The sequence below is a fragment of the Diorhabda sublineata genome, chromosome 7 (genome assembly GCF_026230105.1).
Source record: "Diorhabda sublineata isolate icDioSubl1.1 chromosome 7, icDioSubl1.1, whole genome shotgun sequence".
NCBI lineage: Eukaryota > Metazoa > Arthropoda > Insecta > Coleoptera > Chrysomelidae > Diorhabda > Diorhabda sublineata.
In genome coordinates, this window is record NC_079480.1 from 31,349,950 (window position 1) to 31,367,292 (window position 17,343).

Below are 17,343 nucleotides of genomic sequence, written 5' to 3' on the forward strand. Positions count from 1 at the left end.
AAAATACAGATGAAATTTTGATCGATAAATAAGTATAAAACGCATTGCTAATGCTATAATTTTATTGATAAGACACAGTTAGAACTAAATAAAAATTAGTTATATTGAAATGAAATTAGCGAAACTAATTAATACAGATGACTTCATTCGGGAAGCATATGAGATGCTTTAAATCAGTAAGTTTCATTGAACTTCTACGCGAACAATGTGCCCATCGCTTCCTCCAGCAAAAACTTCTCCTTTGTCTCCCACTGCAATGGCATTAACAATAATGTCTACATCAACTGTTGCTTCCAACTTGATACTGGATCCATCTATAACCCATTTCTTAATATTCTTATCCCAGCCTCCGCTGAAGAGAATAAATTTGTCGTTCCAATTTACTCCTGCCAAAGCGTTTATTATTTTTTCACTAGCACCCTATACAAAAAAATTATTTGTTATGTTATAGCCTTTTTTTGAAGGAGATAGTGTTTATATTTTTTACAGAAATACTGAAAACCGTCAAAAACCATGTAATTAAAAATAAAATTGAGTAATTTTTGACGTATTTATTTAGAGGGCGAAACGATGTTTTTTTGAATTCCCATAATAAAAAAAATCACTTAAATGTAATTGATTTTCAAAAAATACGCTTCTGTGATTATTCTTATTTTTAGTTGTTAATAATATTAATTGATAAAAGTATTCTTGTAGACTTTTTTCGGTAAGCAAATACTGGGTAATAGCGGGGTTAAATCAACCCTTACATGGATAGCGTTTCGTATTAGCTTATGTAAATTATTCAGGGAGATAATGGTTTCAATAGGAGCCGCAGGCAAATATTCTAAATAATACAAATATGACGCCCGCGAGCAATTATTAATCACACTCTCAATTGCCCACATGTGCGCGAAATGTCGGTTAATTAGTCTCGAGCCAAAGGTAATTAGTAATTCGTAATTAGTCCGATATCCGCATTGTGTCAGTTAAGAAGACTATTTTTGATTTGTTATCGTTCTCGGAAGCGAATTCGTGTTCTAAGTAAGTCCTCATATCAACTATTTGAATTTTTTTTAATGCGCGAGAGATATCGGTATGCCAATGCGCAGGTACGCACCATATTTGTCTCGTACAATGTGACGTCACGTTGGAATCAAAATGTGAAGTATAATGTATGCTATGAACCTGTTATAAAGTTTTATTTTGATTCCAAAATGTAGTGTAAATAGACCCTTAGTGTTGAGAACCGGCAACAAACAAGGTCGAGGTTGGACAGCCCGCGAAACATAAATAAGTGACACAGAAGTGACACAGGAGACGGAGGTTAGGAATAACCGACAGTAAACTTATAAATTAATAATTTAATTGTACATAGTGAAACTAAAACTAAAGCAAAACAGAAACGTTTCATTGATTGATTAAATAACCAACAAACATAACACGATATGAAATTATTCGATTGAATAATTTCATTTCTGACAAATTATAAATAAATTTTAATTATTCCTTTGATCGAATCATATGTGAATGAACAATTTTAATACCATATACTTGAATCGACAACAACATAAAATGGGTATAATTATTAAACAAAAATAGGAATTATACCAACTAACTTTAAAAATCCGTTTATAATTTTGTAATTTATGATATTTATCTATTATGATTTTAATTAATTTTATCCACTGCTTCATTTTTTGAAAAGTATTCAATACCTTTTTCTTTGGTATTTCGATTAGTATTTTTGTTTGTAGCCACGGCATAAACTGGCAAAATGAACTTGTAATAGAAAGTACAATATTTCAAAAACATTAAACAGTTAGGTCACCTCTACAATAGTCTTGAATACTGGGTAAGCCGCTAAGCACAAATAACCCAAACACACAAAAACCGGTAAATACGTACAACCCTAAGCTAATCTTAATAGCCAAGAAAACTTTCTGATTCCAGCGTGACGTCATATGGGAGGCTTGTCAAATGAGAATGGGAATTTCAATGCGTCTGTTGGCTCCGATGACTCGTTACAATTAGTAAATAAAAGTACATATGCATACCTGAGTTCTTGTAACTTGATTGAAGTGATCATTATTTTCATGAACTATGATGTCTGTAGCTTCCCGAGTTAAAAATGCGAAATATTTGTTGCCAATCAATGTTATCGGCGGACTTCCAGTCAATGATTTCTTCAGTCCAAATTGTAGATGTTCACCTGCATCAATAATGTATAAATGAAAGCAACTTACTATGATTCTAGAAGGAAAAACAAGGAAAATTAAATATTTTAATAACTAATATTCCCTTATTATCACTTTGACCGTATTATTAAAAAATATATTTATTTTTGTAACTATATTCTGACAATACACTCGAACCCATTTAAATCAACCAATTCTAGATGGTGCATTATCGTAATTGAAACAATGTTCTTCTGTAGATTAACTTTATCGGTAAATACGAGGTCTGGCCATTAAATAACGAGACTACGTGCCTAGAGGGCGCTCTAGACAGTTGGGGTACAAAACGAGTAGTGCGTTAGGGATCTAGATATCTTGTCTATGCACGTCCCAAAACACGTTTCCGTCACAAACTCCGACTGACTACTATAAATTGTTGCAAGAAGCCTATGGGGACAATTCTCTATCTTGTACGCGAGTTTTTGAGTAGTGTAAGCGCTTTAGTGAGGGCCGAGAGAGCAAATCAAAACTCAAGACAATATTGATCGTTTTTTTTTCGACATTAAAGATATTGTGATGACTGAATGGGTTCCAGAGGGTCAAATTGTTAAACAGACTTACTATTTGTCAGTTTTGGCAACACTGCGAGAACTAGTTCTTAAAAACGGCCCGAGTTGTGGAAAAACAACTCATGGATTTCGCACCAGGACAACGCACCTGCCCATAACGCGCTATCTGTGAAGCAGGGCTCGAATGCCCGCCGTATTCACCAGATTTGGCACCGTGTGATTTTTTTTGTTTCCAAAGATAAAATCTGCTTTGAAAGGGACCAGATTTGAGTCGTTAAAGCGGAGAAGCAAAAAACGGCAGAGCTCCTAAAGGCACTCACCAAAGAAGACTTCCAGTACTACTTGAAGGGGACCATTCCAATGTAGAATAATTTTTATAATAAAACTTTTTCGTAACCAGTCTCGTTATTTAATAGCCAGACCTCGTATTACAAGGGCTGAAAATTCGATTCGCCTTTAGTATCCCTAAATATGTAGCAAAAATAATTTTTTCACCTTCAATATATGGGACATAACCCAAACAGAGCCAACAGAGCTCCAAGAAATACAGCCAAGGGGGTTTCCATAGTTAATTTATTCAAAATAAAATATTTGAATATATTGAAATGTGTTTGGTATATATTTTCAATCCGGGCTACTGTGACAAAAATTTCCATCCAAATACACGTACTTTAAACAGTCGGTGCAATTCAAATGAGGTAGAGAACGATGATAACATTTTGAGAGATCTACTATAATATGTATGATTTTGAAAGTCCATGAAAACTGCAACAAATAACAATTTCTGTTTTATTAGCAATAATTGTTGTACGTGGATAAAATGAAAACACTGAAATTATTGTGATCTTTAACTTGATTCGTGTTTTCTTTTCAAAATATAATCGTTTAATTAAGAAAAACATGTACAATAGTATTATTCAAAGTATTACCCATCTGAAGCTATGACTTTTTCCCATCTTTCTGGCAATTTGTGGATCCCATTCCAAAAAATTGCTTGGCAGCCAGGAATGAATCAAGCCAATGTTTGATATCTTGCTCTGATGTAATCCGTATTCCAGTAAGGGCGTTCTGCATCGACCGGAACAAATGGTAGTCAAAAGGAGCAAGGTCTGGGCTATAAGGCGGGTGAGGTACTGTTTTCCAAATAGTTCTTAACCAGAATAACAACGTGGGGCCGAGCGCTGTCATGATGGAAAATTATTGCCTCATGTCTGGTCGCATATTCCGGGCGTTTTTCGACTACTGCTCACTTTAAATAGATTAATTGTATTCGGTAGTATTCTCCATTGATTGTTTCACCTGGATTCAACAGCTCTTGATACAGCACACCCTTCTGATCCCACAAAATAGAGAGCATCACCTTCGCGCCATGAATATTCGGCTTTTCCGTTGAATTGGCTGGTTGGCCGGTTTTCACATATAATTTTTTGTTCTTGGGGATATCGTAATGGATCCATCTTTCATCACCAGTAACAATCCGATGCAAAAATGACTTCCTTCTATGGCGTTTCAGAAGCATTTCGGACATGCAACGCCTTTCGACGTTTCTCGGCTTGAGTTCATGTGGAACCCAATTTTCTTGCTTTTGAATATATTCAGCTGCTTTTAAACGTTTTGAAATGGTTTCTGATACCCAAATTTTCTAAGAGCTCTTCTTGTGTTTGGCAACAATCTTCATCGAGTAATGCTTCCACTTCTTCATCTTCAAACTTTTTTGGCTGCCCAGGACGTTCATCGTCTCCCAAGTCAAAATTACCTCTTTGAAATCGTGCAAACCACTTTTGGTACGTTCGCTCAGCTAGAGCATGTTCACCGTAAACTTCCACCAAATTACGAAGACTTTCGGCAGCATTTTCCTTCATATTAAAGTAATGAAGAAGAACTCCCCGCAGAAATACTTTTTCAGAAACAAAGTTCGACATATTTGAGTGAAAAAAAAATTATTGTTGTTAACGCTTCAAATGAATGACATATACTGAAAAGGCGTACAATATCAGTAGCTTTCCAACGCATTTTCGGAATATTGGAACGATGTAATATTATACAAGTTACGCCACAGTCGATCAAATGAATACTTGAAATATAGTATAATATTTAAGGTTAGGTTTCTACTACAAATAACTCGATTTACTCGGAGGTTTACTTTATTAGAAGGTGAAGACACCGAATTTTTGGTTATTCGGTAAATAATAAAGTATCTACTATTATTCACCGTATAACCAAAAATTAAGTTTCTTCACCTTTCAATTAATTATACCTCCGATTAAATCGAGTTATTTACCAAATAAGTTACTTGGCGTTCATAACTGTCAATTAAAGAGTTTAGTAGAAACTTAACCTACAATATTATACATTATTTATTATACCTATATTTGATTAGTTCGTTTTTGGAAATATTCGAAATACAAATAATTAAATAATTGGATCTTCTTCGTTATACAACCACCACCAAACTAATAATAATAATAATAATAACGACGAAAAAACATCAATATATTTCCATTCCTATATTTCCATAATAATTTTTATTATTCACATAAACTCGCACTCGTGAATCTCCACAGTCATGCCGGGTCTCCCGATTTCGGAGCAATGAGTTCGCACAAACTTCCCTAAAATAATTCCTCCAATCGCTCATAGCCAGCTCTCGTTCTAAAAACTCACTCTCTCCACCCTCTCCCAACCTAACCTAACCTAGCCATTTTTTTGTGTAAAATAGTCTTCCACCCCCAGAGACTTTTATTATTCATACTTCGCAATTTCCGTGGTGGTGGTATAACGAATAAATTCTTGGTTGGATGCTGTTAAAGATTTAAAAGATTTGTTTGATGAAGAATTGATTGAAGAAATACAGAAAATTTCAGAACAAGCTTATTCCGTTCGTCATAAAATTGATCATTGCTATTTTTGGTCCGATAATGAAATTTTTTTACCGTTTTCTTTTTCTTTGCAATTATTTTCAATATAAACTATAATTTTCAGACCAACAAGTATTTCTCCAACTAGCGACTACTTTAACATGAACATCAACAGCATCTGTTGAATACATAATAAAGTGACAAATACTTATTAGTTAGTTCGGATTCAAACAAACTAGGGTGAAGAAACGGTAAACATTTGTTCGACAATTAAAATAAAATAAAATAACTATTTGGCGCTTCATTAGAACGTGAAGAAACCGGAGCTAAGTCAAATATAATATTTCATACACCACACAGACGCCACGAAATGTATGCCACAGTCTATGGACATAGAAGTTTTCAAAAATAAAATTATGATTTATTACACTACAGGCTAGAGAAACTGAACTAATAAAAAGTTTTCAAAGGCAAAGATTTTGTTTTTTCGAGCATCAATCAAGTTGATACGGACCATCGCTTCTTTCGAATGAAATCGAGTGAAACTTTATTTATCGTTTTGTTTCCGTTTTTCCATATACACTTGTTTAAGCAAAGTGAGTTTCCAAAAGCTCCTCGGCTTCTGCATTTGTTAATGTAAGAGAAAATCAAAACACTAATATAGTAAAAAGGAGTAGAAGAAGTATCAAAATTGGTGTTTTTCTCTACTAACTCTTTGGTACAACTAGAAAGGGATCAAGTTTCTTCAAAATGTTCTCAAATCATTTTTCACACACCTATAAAATCAAGATAATCTATCTACTACCATCATAATCAACCATTTCGAATTTAGGATATAGGTAACATGGATTTAATCAACTTATGTTCATCTAAAGATTTCGCTTATGTCCGACCTTCTAGACATATCTATCATAAAGATCAGAATTTTACTCACTTCCCATTTTTAGCTCGGTGACAATAACATCCAAATTTGCCGTAAACAATAAATTTTTATCAACAACCATATCTCTCACTGGCTCGGAAATGTTTAGATTCCCATATGCCGTTTCTCCTTTCCATACTTTCACCTGAAACGTCCAAAAATTCTCATAAATTTTCCATAAAAATCATCATGACCTGTCTATAGTTAGGCTAGAACATCATAGGCACATACATGCAATTTACAAGGTAAACCGGGAAAAAGGAAGTACTAAATGACCTTGGGTTGGTGGAAATTATAAATATAAGAATTATAATTACATATTGGTAAATAATGATTCTTTGTGTAAAACCTAACGATTGCAAAGTGTAGTGATTTAACAGGCCCATAATGTCTTTATATCCGATTGTTGTGGCAAGAATTGTTGCGCTGTTACAACATGGTCGGGGGCAACGTGAAACTGCAAGGTGCTAGTCTATGTGGTGAGCAAAGGGTGTACCAGCGCTTTCTGGAGACTAGCTTGATCACTAGAATACTAGGGTCTGGACGAAAAACAGTTATCACTCAACGAGATGACCGTTCTTTGGTGTCGACAAGTTTGCAGAATAGGACAGCTACTGTGGTTTCACTTCGAAATCAGTTGGAAGAAGTGAGAAATGTCAACGTTAGTGAATGGACCGTTAGAAGAAGACTTCATGCTGCTGGACTGTCATTCAGAAGAATGGATACAAGTCTCTCGTTACAACGCCAGCATCGGACTGCAAGATTGACATTTGCAAGAGTCGCGTTTTTGCCTCACTGGGCCAGATTGACGTCGACGAGTGTGGAGAAGACCTGGGGAAAGATATGCTGAAGTTTGCATTGACGAGCGTCTTCCTTTTGGTGGTGGGTCCGTTATGGTTTGGGTGGCAATCACTGCACAAGCTCGTACAGAGTTGATCTTCATAGAAAATGGCTCACTAACCTCTCACAGGTACATTACGGAGGTGCTAGAAGACCATGTTATACCTTTCATGGTGATAATGCGAGACCACATACAGCCAGAATTGTCAGGGATTATCTGGATGAGGTATAAATTAGGCGGTTTGACTGGCCAGCCCGCAGCCCAGACAGGAATCCCATAGAACATGTCTGGGACGAGTTGGGACGACTGATCCGCAGACACACACCAGCACCAAGAACTGCCCAGGAGCTGAGAAGATTGCTGTTGCAGGAATGGGATAACATCGACCAGAATGTGATCCGCAACTTAATTCAAAGTATGCCACGCCGACTTCAAGCATTCATCAATGCAAGAGGAGGGAATACACGTTATTTGTGTCAAGTTTTTTATTGTGTTCGTTCTATATCTTCCCTAACAACAAAATATTGAATTTCGCCCAAAGTGTTAATTCGTTTTTTCAAAATAAAGCATTAAATCCAAGAAAAAAATGCATTTTTCTTTAGTATAGAGTATCACATAGAGCACATGCAACGATGAACAGTTTGCGAATATTATCTGAAAACGTAAAATTTCAAAGAACAAGAAAATTTTTTGCTCGCTAGTGTATATTTATGGCAAACATTGACGATTTACAGTATAAAAATATTAAAATTATTCCAGCACCCCATAGAAAATTTTAAATAAGAAAGGGGGTACCTTGATGAAAAGGGATTTCAGTCCTCTGTTTAGCAATATAATTTTTTTTAATCATAATTGAGAAAATTAACTTTTAAGATCTAAAATTTTGTAGCAGTAGATATTTGTCGTTGCGCCAGATGTGTCCTATGTAAAATGTTTTTCTTATCTTAATAATTGTCAACAGCTTTCTTTAGCGACCAATGCGCCTTAGTACTTCGTCGTTGGTGATTCTGTCAGCCTAGGGTATCTTCAGGATGCGTCTATAGAGCCACATCTCAAATTCTTCAAGTTTTTTTATCACTAGAACTTTCAAGGTCCAGGTTTCCAGCAGTACTGACCACACATAACATTCCATGAATTCTATTCTGACTTGGAGGTTTAGATTTCTCTTTGTAAACATTGAGGAGTACTTAACAAATACCTTTCGAGCTATTTCAATTCTGATCTTGATTTCTTCGTCTGGATGCATTTAAGCGTTTATGATACTTATATTTTTGCACCCATTCTATTTGTTTTCCATTCAGTGTGAGAATTTTTACGTTTTAATCAAATTATTATAATAAAATCTATCGTTTATTACACATCCAGAAATGGGTTTTTCTATGCTTGCACGGCAAAAATACTTTATAAGCCTGGAATTTCAAAAATATTCCAATTTTCATGAAAAAGATTGTTATTGTATTCTATTCGACTGTTGGTCTATGTTTTTCATACTAGAAATCTGTCATAAGCCTTTTTGAATACTTTTTAAGTGGGTTAAAGTGTACAAAATGAATTCTCAAGGTATCGGGCACTGGTACCATCACGGTAGAATATTGTTCAAACAATATTAATCATTTTGTACTAGTTTCAAAAGGTTTTCTAGTTTGAATAATATAAAAATCAAAATTCAATGGAAGAATCATCGAAATTTTTAACTGCATCAAAAGATTGCACGTTTTGTTACATCCAGTTTTATCCTTTCTAATTTATTATTAGTTACATAAAACATTGTGAGTGAATCATTAAATATATGTAAACATATGTATAATGATGTATAACATTTTGTGTTTTTTGTATGATGAAAAGTTTGAGTATCTTTAGGTAGAAGCGGGATTCGGTGCAATTAATAAAAATGTGATAATTCAAAAGTTTCGGGGTAAACAATTTGTTCGCTTAAAGTTAAACCCGTGCAAACTTTTGATTCGATAAGTAGCTATAAGAGTAACAAGCTAAATACCGAGTTCTGCGAACAACTTCCAAACTTTTGTTAAACTTTGAATTTATACCATCAGCTTCACACTCTCAACCCGCGGGTTATGTAGCTCAATGTTCCATTTTCATCAATTGTTTGCAAAACAATACAATTTAATATTGAACACACTGTCTGACGTTCTTTTCGATAACCCAGTTGTTGTCTTCAAAGACGGACAATAAAATGGAACTTACTCAATTTGTTCTACGTACATTATCATTAACGTGAAATTCCTTCTACGGATTAATTTTTTCTGTTGGAATTCGTTCCAGCGAAACAACGTTCATTGATTCAATAATTCAGTATACCGTATGTTTCTGAGGAAACAGGCCTTAGGATTTCCCATGTTACCATTTAAACTCTATGTTAAATTCGGGTGGCATATCTGCGCGGTCAGACCCTTCTCGCTCCAGGGAGGCGGTCGACCGCCTACTTTTTCGGGTCAGTCTTTCTATCTGAATTTTATTGTTGATATATAACATAACAATTTTTTTGTTCCTTTTCTTTTCTTGAAATGAAATTAAGTTTATTTTGATTTTTGAATGAAAAAATTCGAACAACTTTAACAAATGACAGGTCTGATTAATAACTCGAAACTGTTTTCTTTTTATAGTTTGAAAATCGTTCTCGGGCACCTAGCGTCCTAAAAATAATTTTTATTTAAAGTGTGAAACACCTTCTGGTCCTCTTAACCAAAAATTATGTTTAAAATTGTTATCGAAAAGCTTTGATTTGAAAAGTACTATTCATTTTAATGTTCTTTATTTAGTGTTTAATAAAAATTCTATCATAAAATATTTCTAGGATGCTAGGTGTCCGAGAAATATTTTTAAATTATAAAAAAGAAAACAGTTTCAATCTATGAGTCAGACCTGTCATTTTTTAAAGTTATTCGTTTTTTTTTTCATTCAAAAACCAAAATAAATGTAATTTCATAGCGTTTAATAAAATAGCATTAAGAAAATAAAAAATTATGAACAAAAAATTGTCAGATTCGAAAAGGTGGGGGATCGACCGCCCCCCCGGAGCTAGAAGGGTCTGGCCGCGCATATAGGCGACCCGAAGTTAACATGGAGTTTAAATGGTAACATGGGAAATCCTATAGCCGGTTTCCTCAAAAAAATACAGTATATTAAATTATTGAATCAATTAACGTTATTTGGCTGGAACGAATTCCGACACAAAAAAATGGTAATTATACACTTTCACGGTCACCTGGTTTTTTGGCTCTAGAAAATCGAAAAATGGATGGATTTTAATGACCTTGGTCTGAAAATGTTTCATTTTACGGCGGATTTATAAAAAAAATTAGTAGAAACAGCTGGAATGAAAATTTCTCATAGTTTTACTTTCCAAAAAATTATCTCATTATTTTCGTGAATAGTTTCGTACTATATTCTTCAATGTTAATAGTTTTTGGACCATTAAAAATCGAAAAATAGATAAATTTTATAATTTTGGTCTCAAAATGTTCCATTTTACGACGAATTTATGAAAAACACGAGGGTAGTGGCTGAATTTGCGGTTTTTAATAGTTTTAAACCTTAAATAGTAGAAAAACTTTCTTTTTCAAAATACGTATTCATTTTTCTATGTAAATTGCGAAAAAAAATATACGAACTTGATTCCACGACGTCAGAAACAGTTACGAAGGATTATATGTAGAAAGTCATTTTTTTTTTGCATTTAAAGTCATGAAACTGTAAAAAATATTTATTTTTTTTAATTTTCGTATTTTTTTTGTAAATTCGCCATAAAATGGAACATTTTGAGATCAAGATCATTAAAATCCATCCATTTTTCGATTTTCTAGAGCCAACCTAACCTAACCTAACCAAAAAACCAGGTGACCGCGAAAGTGTATAATTATCATAATTTTTTGTAAAGGATTATGTTGCAAAACCGTTTTTTTTTACGATTTAAAACAGTAAAACTATGAGAAATTTTCATTCCAGCTATTTCTACTATTTTTTTTATAAATCCGCCGTAAAATGGAACATTTTGAGACCAAGATCATTAAAATCCATCCATTTTTCGATTTTCTAGAGCCAAAAAACCAGGTGACCGTGAAAGTGTATAATTACCGAAAAAATTATGATAATGATAATTTTCAAATCAAAATATTTCGAAAACGGTACACAGTATCGAGTTTTATCAACTTAAATGATTTTTGTGTTTACTTGAGTTTAAGTTTTGCTTAATAAATCTAATATAGAAAAAGTTACTTTCAATACTACTTGTTAGGAGCCCTGCAACGGCGCCCTCTATGAGAATCAGACATGAAAACAAATTAATTAGATGTACCAGCTTCCAAAACATATTCGCATGAAATTTGAATACAATGTTACCAGTAGTTGCGGCAAAATCATAAAAAATGTGTATAATCTTCAACTCCCTTTATTTTGAATTCGGATGGCGTTACGAAAATTTTTTACTGTTACTATTCTTCCATCTATCAAAATCAATATTTTCAGCATCCAAAAATCTATTAACTTTTCAACAATTTTTCATTTCTAATGCATATTTAATTATTATTATTATGCATGTTAATGAATGACAGTATTCCTGCAGTTCACTAGTTTGATGTGCGTCCATTTTAAAAATGAGCTATATGTTGCTTAAGACTGTCATTTACAGATCTCCTAGTCTTCCAATATTCTGTTTAGACGACGCCATCTGAAAGTTGTTCGTTATGTATTCATTTACATACCGAAAGTTGCGTTTTAAGTGTTCCATGTAGTTAAAGTGACAGTTCCGTACTGCAAAACACTTTCGGGGCGCACTGGAGTGACTCTAGCCACTTCAATTTTGACAATTGACAGTTTCACTTCGATGATTTTGCGTAACCTTAAATTTTTAATTTTCTGAAATTATTTGTTTCATCCGAAGTTTTGTCATTAGTGATTATGAAAAAGAAAACATCAGCGATGAAGAGTTACTCGAATACACGCCCCCTGATTTCACCGATAAAAACAATGCGGCCGTTCTTAATTTGTTGCCGGATAAATCTGGTGCAAGGTACGAAAAACAGTACGAACACTTTATGAAGTGATGTCACCAAAAAAAAGGCGAAAAACTCAACGAAAAACGTAGTGCTCGCTTATTTTTCAAAAAAAATTAGCATCTGGAAAAGTTCTACTTTGTGGTCTACATTCTCGATGATTAAAAATTCTCTTGCAATAAAACAAGATGTTCACATCAACAAATATCCAAAACTCATCAATTTCCTGAAGAAACAAAACGAAGGGTACACTGCAAAAAAATCAAAAATGTTGTGTATGCCGCGGCTGAAATACTACTTTGTTGGACTCGTCTGTTGCTCGCCTCGCTTCGCTCGTCTCGAGGCTCATTCACAATATGGACGTACCGAAAAATCAGTTGCACGCTGTCAATAATTTTGATCCGGAAATTTATCAAGTTTAACCCAAAATTTATTATCCACCTTTATTTAACTTTACTCTAATCCACGAATCAAATCATCCTTAGTTAATGTCTGAAGTGAACGTTTTCAGCAATTTTAACTTCTTCTGCATCACCATGATAATTTCTTTTGAGCTGTGACTTCACCTTAAGATGAAATGCCTTTGTTGCCAAAACTCTTCTTTCGTCAATGAAGAATGGAGGAATGACCGAGTATCGTGATTCAATATCGAGAAACACAATCCAAGTTGTGGCAACCACCCTAGCTCCGATATTGCTCCCTACGACTTTTTCCTTACCTCAAAATAACTGATCATGGTGGGCTAGAGGAAATCGAAGGTGTTCCAAGGAAGTCAAAGGAGTTCCAAACGGATTTAATAGTAAGATTGCTTTGAATTGTGGGGTAACGTTCGAATAATCGTGTAGGTCATTAAAATTATGAGCGAAACTCAATTTATTTGTATTTTGATAAATTTCTGTAACTAAATTACTACACCTCGTATGTAGAGCAGATGAAGTCGGCTTCAATTTACCTCAGATTTCTAAAGAAGATAATTGCTATCAAGGTGTACGTCAGCCAGTATAGGTACTAATAACAACTATTCAAGAAAATTCAACTTAATGATATTTTATACACTCACGTTTCCTTCCTGATCTCCGGAGTATAAACAACCGTCAGCAAAGCGAACTTTCCAATATTCAGCTTGCGAATCCTGCGCCAAAATTGCTTTCTCCTTCAACGTGTCTAATTCAAATGATTTCACAGTGCCTTCGTTCGAGGAGGAATACAAAGAATTTTCGTTTGCTGCTAGACATAGAACAGAACAAGGATTGGATTGTACTTCGGCGATTTTCTTGAGATCTGCTGACCATGCCTAAAAAGCAAATCGTATAAAACTTTTTGTTTATGCGTATTTTAGGCCCCTTCGTGCCTAAACAATACCTGTTTATAAATCCGGGTGGTCACTTCGCAAAACTGTTCCGCGAAACGATTCTCGTCTTCGTACTCAACCCGAAACTTGTTCGCAAATTGAGCCGATGGTTCATAGTGTATACGTGCACTATGTGCGAAAAATGGATCAGGCTGCACTTGGTGTCATTGTCTCGCACAAACTGAAGGCTCACGCTAGTTTCGCGTGGATTCCGAGGACTTTTTCGCGAATAGTTTTGGGAAACAGTTTCGCGCAGTGACAACCTGGCTTAAGGTAAATTGGGGGCTGATTCGATGTCAAATCTTAATAAATTAGTTCTAGTTTTACAAAAATTCAATAAAATCATTATTTTTCTATCTTTGGGCACATTTTATTGAATCAAAAGTATAAATCATAAATCAATGTAGACTTTTGATTTTTGGTATACCTTGGTGTAGCCGCTTACTTATATATTGGAATATTTTTCAGCAATAAGTGTTCTTAAATAATGTAATAATAGAAACAAAATCAAATCTTTACTTTGCATTAATTCTTACCAGGACTTCAGAATCTAATCATTATGGAACAATAAAATTTTCAATATTCAATTCCAATCAAATCCAGTACAAGAAACTTAATTCTTCTTCGTCACCGAACTTGAAATACCATGATGTATGAAAACAAAGATGTTCCGTTAGCAATTAAACTCAATAATATATCACCAAAAATAGAGTTACATGAAACTTCTTTTCAACAGAAGTTGAATGTTTCTGTTGTTCTCATACTGCTAACAGCTCGTCCGTCTCACAACCCACTTTGTTGTGTGATGCTTTCCTGTCGGACATAAATAGCATCCTTCACATATTTGTGCAAGTCCTCTTCCATTCGGCGTTCCATTTACCTTTTGTATCTTTAGAATGTTGTTTACAGCGCTGCATATTTCTCAAAGTGTTTTGAAATTTTCATTTCCTTTTAACTTACGTCTCTTCGTGTCTGAACTGTGAGTGCACTTGTCTAAGATGGTTGTTTGATGATAATATGTTACAGAATGACACTAGAAAGCAGTAAGTTGATTATATCTACAGGGTGTTTCTAATTTCATGCGACAAAATTCAGGAGGTAATTGATCGTATGAAATTCAGATAAGTCTTTCCTATAACAAAATTTCCTGTGCTCATCCCTTTCTAAGATCAAAAGCTCTTATTCGCATGATTGTTCACAAAATTTAGAAAAAAACGTATAACTTCAAGTTTTCTTCTGAACATTCGTTGCTGGTAACAATACAAAAAAGTTATTTGGAGAAAAGGTAGAAAAACATAATTTTTCTCGTTATCAGATAAACGATGTTGGAGGAAATCTATTATTAAAATATGATTAAGACCGATAATTGTACCATAAGATTCTGAACTAAGTTTTTTGAATAGCTTAAGACTACTAATTACCTCCTCGATCAATTGTAGCACCAACACTCCAATTGAACCTCTCACTCATTGATTAACTGAAATTTTGACAAAATCCTATAATTATAACAATGATTATTGCATCAAAGACTCCTCTAGAATTAACGGAACATTTAACGATATAGTGTACCACAGAATTAGAGATAGAACATCAATCAATAAATTGACTAACATAAACTATAAAATTTTTTGTTTGATTTTTGATACAGTTTTCAATCAAAGAGGTCACTCACCAATCAGAAAACCTTTCACAAAAGTGACAGCAAATTAAACTCTGGCATATGTTCGCTGCTGAGCATGTTTTCTATGAAGCTCATTCTATGGATGTTGAATCTGTCAAATTACTAACAACTGTAATAACCAGAAAAAATGCCTGTTTAAAGAAACAATTTATATTGATCGTTGTATTGATAAAAAACTGTGTGTAAACAACCTCAGTGTAATCTATGTACATCTTTTTAATTTTGAAAAAGGAATTTTATGGGTTATGTAAGAAAACTAACCTTTAAAAATTTAACTTTATTCATAAAGAAAAAATTTGGTGTCAATCATAATCTGACCTAAATACTTAGGTATGTATTCATCATCGGGAACTGAAATTGTGGTCAAAGAACAATATAAAAAAATGGACAAAAGTATAACAAAGATGAAAAATGATGAATGTGGCGCGAATGATCAAATTCATAAGCTTCAAAAATCAATTTTCAAATTGTTGATTAAAGCTGCTATTCATCGATGTGAATTTTTAGGTTACGTAATGATAATAAATTTTCATAGCTGAAAATAAGTTAGGCCGTTATGAGTAAAGTTGAATTTTATAGGTTGGGTGAGGTTAGTGATGGGAATTTGTTTTTTCAAAATTTAAATGATATGCATAGATTACACCAAGGTTATTTAAATCAGGTTTTAATCAATACACTGGTCAATTTGATCAATATATGTAGTTTCTAGAAATAGGTGTTTTTGTAGTTATTCTCAATTGTAACTTTGTTCGATTCACGATTCATAGAATGGGCTTCATAGAAAACCTGTGATGACAACGTTCATCTATCGGGATATAATTTCCTGTTACTTTTGTGAGAGTTTATCCGATTAAAAATTACATTGTACAGTCCAAGAGGTTATTTACCATTTAAGTGAAATGTATAATTCAATTTTGTACAATTCAATCTAACTATGATTCATTTATTTGGGTGTTACTCATTAATTTTGGTTTGAAAATAATTTTTATTTTGATAATTATGTTGTAGTTGATCTTTTGATTAATATAATTATGAAAAATGTCAAATCTGATAAATAACAGGTCGAAACATCACGATTTTATCTGTTTTTTAACGAAATTTTAGTAAAAGGACACCGAAAATCGAGATAATTCACTTGAAGGTACAGAAAGTTAGTTTTGAAATGATAGCTAGGATAATAAACTGATTTTTTGGGTACATGTATGAGCGGTAGAAGAATTTCCATTTACTGGTTGCAAGTCGGAAATATGAGTGTTGGTAGCGTGAAATTGAATCCAATATAACAAGGTTTTACTTCAATAGCGGTGCAAATATCAAAATCAACTCAAAAATATTCCAATAATATCCCAAAGATTATAAATTATTTCTAGAACATTTGAGGTCAAGTTCGTCTGTGACATTCTGAGTCATTGGAACGATAGAAATAAATTTCCATTAAAAAAATATGTTTACTTCTAATTTTAACCTCTGATGCGCAATCCAAACTGATAATATATTTTGAGTATCACTTCGAAATAATTTCTTTCAAACTTACTTTTATTTTACCGTCATCCGATCCGCTATATAGTTTTCCTTGGTGAAATAACAAACAGTTCACGTCAAATTCGTGTTTATCGGCATCGCCCACTCTACAATCTACTTTAACCGGCATTTTTCTGAAAACAAAAGGAATTCATGTTATTCTTTTCGATAATAAATTCTGTACAAGTTTATATTTTCCGTTGGAAAAAGAATTTCCACTATATCTTATTGAATCAAAACAAGTTTTTAAAAGATGTGTATATTCATTTTGTATTTATATTTGTATATTCACCTCTTTATACAGAATGCTACAGTAACTGAAAGTAAACTGAAAGGCGTCTAAATTTTGCTTTTTCAGCTTCGTTACCTCTTGAAAGTCGCGTCTGTCTAAAATTAGAATCCAATGAGCTGAGAGAAGATGAACGTATGTAT

General features: G+C 33.6%; 2 protein-coding genes across 3 annotated transcripts in view; one reads left to right on the forward strand and one right to left on the reverse strand.

The window, feature by feature from the left end:
- LOC130446644 (uncharacterized) overlaps positions 1–17,343 on the forward strand; it is a 109,334-nt gene that overhangs the window by 4,766 nt on the left and 87,225 nt on the right. The gene's annotated exons all lie outside the window — the stretch shown is intronic.
- On the reverse strand, positions 45–17,267 carry LOC130446643 (kinesin-related protein 8). Its single transcript, XM_056783011.1, has 6 exons — positions 17,204–17,267; positions 16,925–17,045; positions 13,419–13,652; positions 6,518–6,650; positions 2,037–2,191; positions 45–420 (listed from the first exon to the last, which is right to left on the reverse strand). Exons 2-6 carry the CDS (start codon positions 17,039–17,041, stop codon positions 184–186), a joined length of 876 nt encoding a protein of 291 aa, XP_056638989.1. The 5' UTR covers positions 17,042–17,045; positions 17,204–17,267; the 3' UTR covers positions 45–183.

Excerpts from the sequence above, each read along its gene's own strand:
- LOC130446643 (XM_056783011.1), bottom strand. The coding sequence starts at position 17,041 with ATGCCGGTTAAAGTAGATTGTAGAGTGGGCGATGCCGATAAACACGAA. Across the intron at positions 13,653-16,924 it reads CGGATGACGGTAAAATAAAA|GCATGGTCAGCAGATCTCAA; the intron begins GTAAGTTTGAAA and ends TTTGCTTTTTAG. Across the intron at positions 6,651-13,418 it reads CCGGAGATCAGGAAGGAAAC|GTGAAAGTATGGAAAGGAGA; the intron begins GTGAGTGTATAA and ends TGGACGTTTCAG.